The following is a 12,262-nucleotide window of genomic DNA, read 5'->3' on the forward strand; positions in this document are numbered from 1 at the left end:
GAGCATTGCGCCGGTGGCGGAGCGAGCAAGCTGAGGCTGTGGGGGAGAGGGACAGCAGGGGAGGGGCTGGGGCTAGCCTCCCAGGCCAGGAGCTCACCTCTAGCGTAGACATTACCTATGCCAACAGGAAGGATTATCCCAACAGTAGGGCCCTACCAAATTCACAGCCGTGAAAAACGCATCAGACTGACTGTGAAATCTGGTCTCCCCCCATGAAAGCTGGTCTTTTGTGTGCTTTTATCCTATACTATAAAGATTTCACAGGGGAGACCAGCATTTCTCATATTGGGGGTCCTGACTCAAAAGGGAGTTACGGGGGGGGGGGGGGGGTGTCACAAGCTTATTTTAGGGGGGTTGCGGTATTGCCACCCTTACTCCTGTGCTGCCTTCAGAGCTCGGCAGCCAGAGAGCAGCGACTGTTGGATGGACACCCAACTTTGAAGGCAACAGCACAGAAGTAAGGGTGGCAATACCATACTATGCCATCCTTACTTCTATGCTGCTGCTGGTGGTGGCTCTGCCTTAAGAGCTGGGCTCCCAGCCAGCAGCCGCCACTCTCTTGCTGCCCAGCTCTGAAGGCAGCAGCAGCGCAGAAGTAAGGATATCAGTACCGCAGCCCCCTCTACAATAACCTTCCGACTCCACCCCCCCACACACCCGGCCAGGTCCTTTTTGGGTCAGAACCCCTACAATTACAACACTGTGAAATTTCAGATTGAAATAGCTGAAATAATGAAATTTACTATATTTAAAATCCTCTGACTGTGAAATTGACCAAAATGGACCGTGAATTTGGTAAGGCCCTATCCATCAGAATAAGTAATCCACCTCCCCAAGAGGCGGTAGCTAGGTCAACGGAAGAATTCTTCCATCAACCTAGTGCTGTCTACATGGGGACTTAGGTTGGTTTAACTACACTGCTCAGCGGCGTGGATTTTTTATACCCTTGAGCAACATAGTTATGTTGACCTAACTTTCTATCACAGACCAGGCCTAAGTCTCATCTGAAAGAGACATGCATTGCAAACAACCATATTTCTCTAATCTCAGAAAAACTGATTCAGTCCTGCTGAATGTTAAGCCTGGGGAGCCTATGTATTTGAAACCTGAGACCAGCAGCAATTCTATCATTTAAGGATTTGATACAGTCCAAATAAGTATATTAATGTAGTGTGTCTGCCTTCTAAATCAAGGATCCAGACAGGAGCAGCTGCTCCAGTGCTTTTTCCACCAACAGGGTTCAAAGTATCACAGCAAGCCTTCAGGAAGGGCTCCTATGATTCACTGAATACCTTGAATACCACATTACTATTCACACAAAAAATGATGTTAAAAGAACATTAAGTTTGCAAAGCCAAGCAGTCAAAAGTTAGGAAGTGCCAGAAATAAGGTTGCCTGTGCAACCTTAATTCAGCCCCCTTGTGCACATACATTATGATACAGTCTTTAATTATGTGATCACAGGACCTCTGCCTCAGTCAGTGCACAGGATGGATAATGCTCACTTAATGAGCTATTCCATATTTTGTTTTGTCCTCGTTCAATATATGACTCTGGGCTTTATTTACTAGGCACTATACAAACCCTGTTCTGAAGCACTTGGATACTATAGTGATGAGCATCACAAAAAAGCCCAAATGCTTCACAAATGTAAATCAATTTATCATCACAGTACCCTGTGAGGGGATGGTATTATCCCTAACTTTACAGATGGGGAGCTGAGGCACAGTGAGATTAAGATCAAAAGTACCCACTAACTTTGGGTGCTCAATTTGAGAAACCTGATTTTTTAGGGTGCCTAGCAGTTTGACTGTTGTATGTTTAAAGCACAGCTCCCACTGTCTTAGTGCCAGTTATGAATGCTCAGCATTTCTGCAGGTCAGACTCCAGAGTCTGAAGTTGGGCACACAGAAAATGGAGAATACACCACAATTACTGACCACCTCTGAAAAGTCTAGTTTCAGTGATTTGCCCAACATCACACAGGAACTCTGTGGCAGAGGTAGAGACAGAAACCAATTCTCCAGGACAACATTCAGCTGTCCGAACTACAAGTCCCCCCTTTCTGTTCCAGCCATCCTCTGCCTTATTCACTACAAACCTTCCATCTTCTGCAACAGATGAAGCAGGGTCCTACAGACAACAGTCTCGTTTACTACACAACCCTGATTCATCCCCAAAGCAGGTCCAGCCTGTACACTGAATGAGGCAGGAGTCCTGTGAAAAAAAATAGTATGTGATCATGGAACTAAAGATTGTATCAAAGTACACACAACGGGGCTGGATTAAGGTTGCACAAGCACCTTAATTCTGGCATTTTGTAATTTAAGTGTTGACTTTGCAACCTCCATAATGGTGTTTGTGTAACTTCCTAGGTTCTTAAAAAAAACTGAAAAACAGAAATTTGATCATGTGGCATCATACTGACTCCCACATGGGTTACCACCAGGATTGCAACCTTTAGATCTACCTCTGTCACTTAAGCTAACAGAGTAACTGATAGTGATAAGTTGTCATCCTGTGTGGGGACCAGAATTAGTGGGGGATGAGACTCAGTTTGCCAGTGGGTTTCACAGATATTGCTGAAAGCAGAGGAATGGGGAGACTCAGGAATCTTGGGTTCCACTGCAGGCTCTAGGGGACACTCTTCTTCCCATTTGCCCCCCAAACCCAAGCTTGACCCCTTCTGCCCCATCCATGTCTTAGTCCTGATTCCTCCTTACCCCTGCTGACTCCTTGTCCCAATCCCAGTCTGTCTCCACTCCTTGGGCTTCTCATGCCAGTCTCCCCCTCCAGCCCTGCTGAGTCCCAGTCTCCACTCCACACATTCAGTTCCAGTCTCCTTGCCCAGCCAGTCTCAGTTCTCCACCTCTACCCCAACTACCTATCAGACCTCTCTCCCCTACTCCGGTCCACTCCCCGCATCCTCTCCCTGTTCTTAGTCCCAATCTCCTTGTCCAGCCCCCCAGTTCTTGGTCTAATTTCAATCTCCCATCCCCCTAAGACAAGTGGCTCCCAGTAACCCTGCACCCCCTTCACTAGCTGCCAGTCTCTTTGCCCAGCCAGCCCATCTCCGCACTCCAACTCAGTCAATCCCCCTGCAGCCTCCCAATCCCAGATTTCTTGTTCCAATCTACTCTTCCTTCTCCCATCCGGATTTTGTGCCCTCATGATGCAAATCAGATAGCTTCTTCCTCCCTGCTGGGCTGCTACCAGCAGGGAGTCACAGAAAGCATAGGAGTGACAGGCTCCATGCTTTGTTCCAGTGCAAGCCCTACTCCAGAGCAGCCAAGAGTAGGGTGACCAGATGTCCCGATTTTATAGGGACAGTCCTGATTTTTGGGGCTTTTTCCTATATAGGCTCCTATAACCTCTCACCCCCAGTCCCGATTTTTCACACTTGCTGTCTGGTCACCCTAGCCAAGAGCAACAGTCAGGGTTTGTCTACACTGGCAACGTTAAAGTGCTTTAACATGGCTTGTGTAGTCACGGCACAGCTCTAAAAAACCACCTCCACAAGGAGCGAGGCTCCCAGCGCTGGTGCACTGTCTACACTGGCGCTTTACAGTGCTGAAATTTGCTGTGCTCAAGGGGGTGTTTTTTCCACACTCCTGAGTGAGAAAGTTGCAGCGCTGTAAAGTGCCAGTGTAGACAAGCCCTTACAGGGAAAGTCTTTTTGAATCCCTGAGCATGCTCCAGCCCATGGCTACAATCATCCTATGGGGATGGCACATGGTCAGTCTGGTCAGCACTGAGAGGGGCTCGGAGAGGAGAGAACTGTCAGATTTCAGCAGTTAAAAATCAAAGTCTCTATTATGCATTTGCAAACTGATTATTTTCCCCAAAAGGCTTATAACATGGCCAAATTCGGGTGGATTTTTTCAAGGCCAGCAAAAGATGCATCTCTGACACAAAGGCCACCCGCTGCTGCTCCCCAACCCTGCACTGCCATATTTCAAATCCCCACCACTCCAAAGCATGTGGGAACTACAATTTTTCAAAGAAAAGTTCACCAGAATGTAACATGGCAAAATAATGCATTTTTCCCTGGCTCCATTCTTGCAAACAAACAATTGAACTGTTTGGCTGAAATGTTCCAAGAAAATTCATTGAGGCAGACACCCAGCAGGGAAAATTTTAGCCCAAATGATTAGTTACAAGACCCTATTTTCAGTTTAATTATAATGGAAACTGTCAGGCAACCTTAAAAGGTAGTGCTACCAGCCCTGCCTATAAACAAACGTTTATATTGTGCTAGCATCGATAGCACCAACCAGACTAGACTAAAACATGTACAGGGCTGTACAAACACACAGTAAAGGACAGTCTCTTCAAAGATTTTACAATCTGAACAAAACAGGCAAGTTGTGTGGTGTGGAGAAGACAGGATAACAACAGCAATGTGCACAATTCTTAGCCAATCAGGAGCAGCAATCACAATTTGTCACCAACATTCTCAGGTTACCATTTCATATATACATTAAGGAAGGGGAGCGATTTAAAGGAGGATGAGGTAAGCAGCTTTCTAGATTTTGACTGAGATCTTTTTCCACTCATAATGGGCAGCATAGGAGGATGTGCTTGTTGCAGAAGTGGGCAAACAAGGCAATCAAGCCTGGCATCACTTATGAAGGAAAGGCAGGAGTTGACCTTGTGATAAATTAAAAGGTCTGATAGGTAGTGCAGAAGTAGGTTGTGAAGGACTTTACGAGAGCTGCTGCAAGCAAGATGGTGTTCTTAACAGCAGCATTTTGAATGGACTTAAGTGATGAGGTTGTAGGCACTGAGAGAAGAAATTACAATAGTTAAAGTGTGAAGCAATCAGGACTTGGATAAGAATTTTGGTAGCATGGACAGAGAGGAAAGACTGGATCTTAGAGGAGTTGTGCAAGAAAAAAAGTGGGAAGATTTGGACATGGCCTGGATGTGTAGGTTTGAAGAGAGGGCTGAGCCAAAGATGAGGTAAAAGTTGCAGGCCTGAGTGATAGACCGCTGTCCACTCCAATAGAGAGGCAGGAGAGAAGCTAGTTTCAAGAGAAAATAATGAATTCTGTTTTGCCCATGTTAATTTTTAGTAGACAGCTAAACATCCATGATGAGACATCACAAAAGACAAGCTTAAATGGAGGGGTGAGGTCTAGCGTGGAGAGGCAGATCTGCAGGTCATCTGTATAAAGATGGTAGTCAAAGCCACATTTGCAAATGAGATCAACCAAAGATAAGATACTGAGGGAGAATAGGAGATTGCCAAAGGCAGAACCCTAGAGAGGACCTCCCACTGAAAGGGAGGGAAGGAGGATGATGACCCACTGAATAAGACACCTAAAGGGTAGGAAGAGAATCAGGAAATGAAGTCATGAAAGTGCAGGAATGATGGGATAATGAGAGACTGTTTGACTGTAGAAGCATGAAGGACAGTTTCAGAAGTGCCTGTATAAATATAGTAGTGAGGATTACAGTAACACTACCAGTGGCTACTGCCTCAGGCTTAGATCACTCAGGCCTTGGCTACACTGGCGCTTTACAGCGCTGCAACTTGCTGACTCAGGGGTGTGAAAAAACACCCCCCTGAGCGCAGGAAGTTACAGCGCTGTAAAGCGCCAGTGTAAACAGTGCCCCAGCTAATCCCCTCGGGGAGGTGGAGTACCTGCAGCGCCGCGAGAGCTCTCTCCCAGCGCTGGCGCCGCGACCATACTCGCACTTCAAAGCGCTGCCGCGGGAGCGCTCCCGCAGCAGCGCTTTGGAGTTTCGAGTGTAGCCAAGCCCTCAGAAAACACTACGTTGGTAAACATGAACCAGCAGTACTAATAAGCATGACTTGATAACTTAAAGAACAGCTGAATCCATTAGACAGCTTATCTACTAGATCACACACAATCCAAAACTACTCTTGCTACACGTTGAATGTATTGTTCTCAATAAAACCTGTGTTAGTTTTGCACTTACATCTGCATCCAGTTGTTTGATTTCCCGTAGAATGTTGGGAAATCTATAACCCCACATTAACACTGGCTGTCTGCAGTGTTTATACAGATGGGAGTTATCTTCTAACAAATTCTGTGAAAGGATATTGTAGGACATCACAGTAAAATCAAACTTTCCTTTGTCTTCTGCATTGTTTTGGTCAATTTGCTTATCTTCAAGAATCTTCATTGTTTTACTATGGTGACAGAAATACTCCCAATTTCTTTTGATCAGGCCTGTTAAAACATTAAATACCAAAATGAATGATCATGTAATACATTTGCATTACCATATGTTGATCTTACAACTTGTTTCATATGCGACATATTGTACTTAAGGAATTATTATTCCTCGAGAGCTCCCTTTGCTTAAACAAATTATAGGCAAATTTGTATCTCATGATTAGAAATATTTCAGACCTTTCATTTGAGATGGAAATAAACTGCTCATATAAACTGCATAATTTGTAGCCACTGTATGCCCCACATTTCAGACTTCTCTGAAGTTGGAGTAACCTGATATATCCTATGAAGCACATTATGGCCAGTTTCCACAGATATGCTACTCATAGTGTCTATAACTCTCCTGTAAAGTTTGGGGATTAGAGAGACTCAAAAGCTTCCATATGGTTCTGAATTTGGAGCCACAAGAACCACTGAAAATGCCATCTTGCCTCTTTGCATTATCTCCTATACAGTATCAAGAATGGTAGAGGATCTGGAAGCAGGTAGCAAGACTGATACTCTTATTTAAGCGCTTGTCTAGACTACAAAATTAAGTTGACTTTACCTAATTCGACCTTGAGCCTCCGAATTAAATCAATTGTGCGTGGCCACACCATGCTCATTGCCTCGATGGAGTGCGTCCTCACTAGCAGTGCTTGCGTCGATGCACAAAGCAGTGCATCGTGGCTAGCTATCCCAAAATGCGACTTGCCATAGTGTGATTTGGGAAGATTGTGCAATGTCTCATGGGACCAAAACATTGTCGCAGGGGAGAATAGGAACATTGCTTCGGCATCCCATAATGCACTGTGCTCAATGGCAAACAACCCAGTGGTTTTCACGCCTTAAAACCGCCACGTGTATGCCATGACTCCAGAAGCATGGAGCCTGCTCAGTTGTGCAGTCTTGCTGTGAGCGTCTCAAACACCTCGCGCCTTCTCCTGCATTATTTCCACAGCCGAAGTGGGTCCGCTGCGTAGAACATAGCGATGTATTGCAGGCAGCCCGGCTCCAAGCCATTGAAAAACAATTCACAGTTGCTACTGGCAGTCACAGAGCAGCTGCACCACCGTTTCTGGTCCCCTGAAACAAGCACTGACTGGTGGGACTGCATCGTTTTGCAGGTATCAGCAGTGGCTGCAGAACTTTCGAATGCAGAAGGCCACCTTCCAGGAACTTTGTGCAGACCTTTCCCCAGCCTGCAGTTCAGCAACACAAAAATGAGAGCTAGCCTGACAATAGAGAAGGGAGTGGCAATCGCTGTTTGGAAGCCTGCAATGCTAGATAGTTACCGGTCAGTGAGGAATCAATTTGGAGTAAGTAAATCAACTGTGGGAGCTGCTGTGCTCCAAGTGTGCAGGGCCATTAATCAACTTATGCTATGAAGGGTAGTGAGTCTGGAAAATGTGCTTGACATAGGGAACCCCATCGCTGCAAAACCATCCACTAACTGCGGTGGGGTGATAGATGGCATGCATATCCCCATCTTGGTTCCAGACTACCTTTCCAAAGAGTACATAAACCGAAAGGGATACTTTTCAATGGTGTTGCAAGCACTAGTGGATCACAGGGGGCGTTTCACGGTCATCAACATAGGATGGTCAGGAAAGGTTCATGACATGTGCATCTTTAGGAACTCGGGTCTGTTCAAAAAGCTGCAATCAGGAACTATCTTTCCAGACCACAAAATGAACATTGATGATGTTGAGATGCCTACACGTATCCTGGGGGACCCAGCCTACCCCTTGCTCCCCATGGCTCATGAAGCCATACACTGGCTGTCTGGACAGCAGTAAGGAACGGTTCAATATAAGCTCAGCAAGTGCAGAATGGTGGTTGAATGTGCCTTTGGTCATCTGAAAGGGCAATGGAGACGTTTACTAACAAGGCTGGACCTTAGCAAAGAGAACATCCCCATGGTTATAGCTGCCTGCTGTGTGCTCCATATCATCTGAGGGGAAAAAAGGGAGAAAGTTTTCCACAGGAGTGGGCAGTTGAGACAGATCACATGTCAGTCATTTTTGAGCAGCCAGACACCAGAGCAATAAGAAGAGCACAGCAAGGGGCGCGGTGTATCTGCAAGGCTTTGAAAAGCCGTTTCAATAATGAGTCACAGTAATGTGAGCTGCTTGTCTGCATTGTGCTTTCCCAAACCTTCACCTGCCTTGTATCACTGTCCCTGTAAAGCCAACCCCCCACCCAAGCCCACTGCTTCTACTCAATAAAGAACATTTATTTCTCAAATCCATTTACTTTATTTAACAAACATAAGTAAAGAGGGAGAATAGAAAAAAAATGTAACCTTGGGGAAAAGGGGCTTTAAAGTTGGAACTGGAAAAACATTTTCAGCTGTGTAACATAACACCGCATTCCAGACCATCAAAGATCTGTGAATGGGCGCCTTCTGTTCCTTGTACCCTCCCCGAAGTAAGTGAAAGGGATAATGGACTTTTTGCCCAGGCCTCATGGAACACTTGGTGGAGGGTGATTCTGCACCAGGCGATGATGGTTGGCTGTCCACCAGGGTCTGCAGAGGGACTCTACCCTTCTGCTTCTGTTCCTGCAGTTTAACCAGACACCTCAACATGTCTGCTTGGTACTTCATAATCCAAAGCATCTCATCCTGTTCTGCACGCTCTTGCTCACTGGAAGCTTTCCTGCTCTCCATTGTCCACGTCTAAGTTTTTGGACAGTGAAATCCTCCACGCTCTCCGCTCTGTTTCAGCTGTCCCGGAAGCGTTCGCTATCTCAGTGAACATGTCCTCCTGCGTTCTCTTTCTTTCTCCTCCTTCTAATCAGTGAAAGTCTGCTTTCAGGTGTTGATGACACGCCAAAGGACACATTTCCAGCTCTTTTATTTTTTCCCTATTTTTATGGGAAAAAATAAAGGAACCATTGTACATGAATAAAATGTTTCCATAATAAGGTCGTTTTCATAAAAAACCCTTATTACACTAGATGCAAGCCATAACATAATCACAATCCATAACCATTCACTGTGCCATTCTGCTGCTCCAGCCATGGTGAGTAGGCCCCCCCTGGGTTATGGGTGAATGCACTTTTAATAAAGTTTATGGCAGGCTCATGTCGGGAGCAGAGGTAGCTAGTCGAACAATGGCCCTTCCCCATAGCACCACAAGAAGCTGTTTACGAACGGGGGGGAGGAACGTTTTCACTCCCAAATTGCAGAATCGCTCATGTGGAGTCCCAGTCTCTTATCCGCCACTTTAAACTGCTTGCCAACCCATGCCGAGCACAGTAAAGGCGCATTAGCAGCTGGGTGGTTTGGCGATCTGGAATGTGGGTGGTGGTGGTGGTGTCTATATGCCCTTTTTTTTTCCTTATAAGAGCATTTTTAATGAGAACTTCCCTCCCGTTTTCCCTAGGCAACCCGATGTGATATCAGTCTCCTGAGGGTAACAGAGGTGGAAAGGAAGGAGATGCTGCAAGCATCTGGGTATAGACCTGGTCCTTATGCTGCTATGCTGTGTACCACAATGATGCCAGCAGAATTAATTCAGGAGTTGCATTGGAAAGTGTCCTTCCATGGTGGAAGAAATAAGACTGCCCTGCTCAGAAACCTTCTGCAAAGGATTGCAGAGTACCTCCATGAAAGTTTCCTAGAGATATCCATGCAGGATTCCCAGGCTATTCCAGTCCACCTAAACAGTCTTTTCCAGGGGCCACCCTCTGCGTAGCTGGAGTGGCCTCTTGTAAGCAGAGAACCACAACACCTCGCTTTTTCTTCACAATAAACATGCAATACCACCGAATGTGTGTGCCCACTAAAGTTTAACTGGACTTTGATTGTAACTGTATACTCACCAGAGGTGCCTTTCCTGGCATCACGGTCAGCCACCGTGATGTCCTACGACCCACAGGGCTCCAGGGTTAAAAATCTTTCCTGGTTCTCGGGGAGAATGGATCCACCGCTTGCCTGTTTCCCATTCTCCTCCTCCTCTTCCTCATCCACCAAATCGTCCTCCTTGTTGTCCCTAGACTCACATCTGTGAGGTGTCCACTTACTTGTGAGGATGCTGGTAGGGTCACCCCTGAGAATCGCATGCAGCTCGTTGTAGAGCCCGCATACGTGGGGTTCAGCACCAGAATGACTGTTCACCTCCCTTGCCTTCTCGTATGCTTGGCGAAGTTTTTTTATTTTCACATGGCAGTGCTGTGTGTCCCTCGTGTAGCCCTTCTCCCCCATTCCATGAGCGATCTTTGCATAGATGTCAGCATTTCTTCTGCTGGATAGGAGCTCTGCCTGCACAGACTCTTCTCCCCACACAGCGATGAGATCCACCACCTCCTGTGCAGACCAGGCTGGAGCGCGTTTGGGGCGTGTAGTCTCCATGATCAGCTGTGCTCACGCTGGCAGGCTCCCAATGCTGATCAAACAGGAAATGGGAAATCAAAAATTCCCAGAGCTTTAGCCGGGGAGGGGCTGTTTACTGTGTACCTGGCTGCAGTGCAGCAGAGTTGAGAATGATCTCCACAGCGGTCACAGATGAGCATTGTGGGACACCACCTGGAGGCCAATTAAGTCGAATTACACAATGCTGCGTCTGCACTACCTCGTGAATTAAGTGCTACGCCTCTCGCAGAGGTGGATTACAGAAGTCGACATTAGAGGCGACTTAGGTCAGCGTAAAGGACCCGGTAGTTTAGACATACATTAGCAGGTTGACTTAAGGTGGCTTCCTTCAACCTAACTTTTTAGTGTAGATCAGGCCTAAGGGAATCCTGCAGGGATGAGTATACCCCTGGGAAGCATTGACCATTTTTAATGAAAACTATTCAGTTCAACTACTTGAGACACAAGTATATTTTGACTATTTCCATGTAAGTTTATACACAGCCTGAGGCCAAAGATGTATTGTATGACAATTATGCCTCTTACTCCCTTGAAAGGTAGATGGAAGACAGATACCTGAACTATGCACCAATTAAATATTTATGCCAGTGGCTGTCCCACCTCTGCTATTTAACTGTATTTGGGCTATTCCATTCTAAATCCTAAGGGTCTTCTGTGATTAAGCACAGTGACAAAATTACCTCCTAATGCCAAAGTAGACATTAATTGAATTCTTGACGTTTTTCCCCCCCACACACAACTGCCACTTCCAAACTGAAAGACAGTATAGGGAGGTATCGCCCAGAATCTTCTCAGCAATCTGAGGGACTTTCCAGAGAGAATACATTCCATCACTGGGACTCCACATCCTCAGAGGAGTGGAGAGAAGTTGCACATGCTAAGGTACTAAAGGAGGGGCACTGTCCATTGATCACTCCTCTTTTTGCATGTCATTCCACTTTCTGAATCCCTCCACCGACTCTTTTTTCCACCCTACTAAGTTTAAATCTCTGATCCTCACATTTAAGGGCCTTCACAACTGTGTTCCTCCCTAATCAGATGCTCATTACTTATCACTTCTTTTCCTATGCCCTGTGCTCTACCACTGATGGCCCAGATGACACTCCCATGTCTGCTTCTCTGATGCCATTCTTGTGCACAGAATGTTCTCCTTGAGCTGATCTGTGAGACCACTATCCTCTCCTTCAAATCCCATTGCTGAGACTCCTCCAAGAAGTCAACTAACTTAAGATGTCTAGGTGAAGGGTCAGTTCCAGACAGCTGATACATATCTAAAATTTAACATACATTTGCTTGTTTTGTATAAGTAATTTTATCCCTCTTCCCCAGAGCCATTGCAAGTCACTTGCCTTTCCAGGCAGTCCTCGACTTTACGACATTTGACCTACGATGAACAGCATTTATGACAAAAAGAACAGGAGTACCTGTGGCACCTTAGAGACTAACAAATTTATTAGAGCATAAGCTTTCGTGGGCTACAGCCCGAAGAAGTGGGCTGTAGCCCACAAAAGCTTATGCTCTAATAAATTTGTTAGTCTCTAAGGTGCCACAGGTACTCCTGTTCTTTTTGCAGATACAGACTAACACGGCTGCTACTCTGAAACCTAGCATTTATGATGTTTCTGAATTGACATCCTGATTCGACTTATGACCACAGGTTTCGACTTTACAACACTCGGTCCTACAATGGAGTAGATTG

The 12,262-nt window shown here is 45.9% G+C and overlaps 1 protein-coding gene across 6 annotated transcripts in view; it reads right to left on the reverse strand.

Moving 5' to 3' along the window:
* The window catches only part of ANGEL2 (angel homolog 2), a 31,002-nt gene that overhangs the window by 11,985 nt on the left and 6,755 nt on the right, over window positions 1-12,262 (reverse strand). For 5 of the 6 annotated variants that reach the window (XM_008179081.4, XM_065589443.1, XM_065589442.1 and 2 more), the window contains one exon: window positions 5,947-6,200. The exons of the other annotated variant lie outside the window; for it this stretch is intronic. In XM_008179081.4, the coding sequence (XP_008177303.3) occupies window positions 5,947-6,200 (254 nt within the window). The remainder of the gene's footprint in view (window positions 1-5,946; window positions 6,201-12,262) is intronic. 6 annotated transcript variants of the gene reach the window in all.

The sequence above is a fragment of the Chrysemys picta genome, chromosome 3 (assembly GCF_011386835.1).
Source record: "Chrysemys picta bellii isolate R12L10 chromosome 3, ASM1138683v2, whole genome shotgun sequence".
Taxonomy (NCBI): domain Eukaryota; kingdom Metazoa; phylum Chordata; order Testudines; family Emydidae; genus Chrysemys; species Chrysemys picta.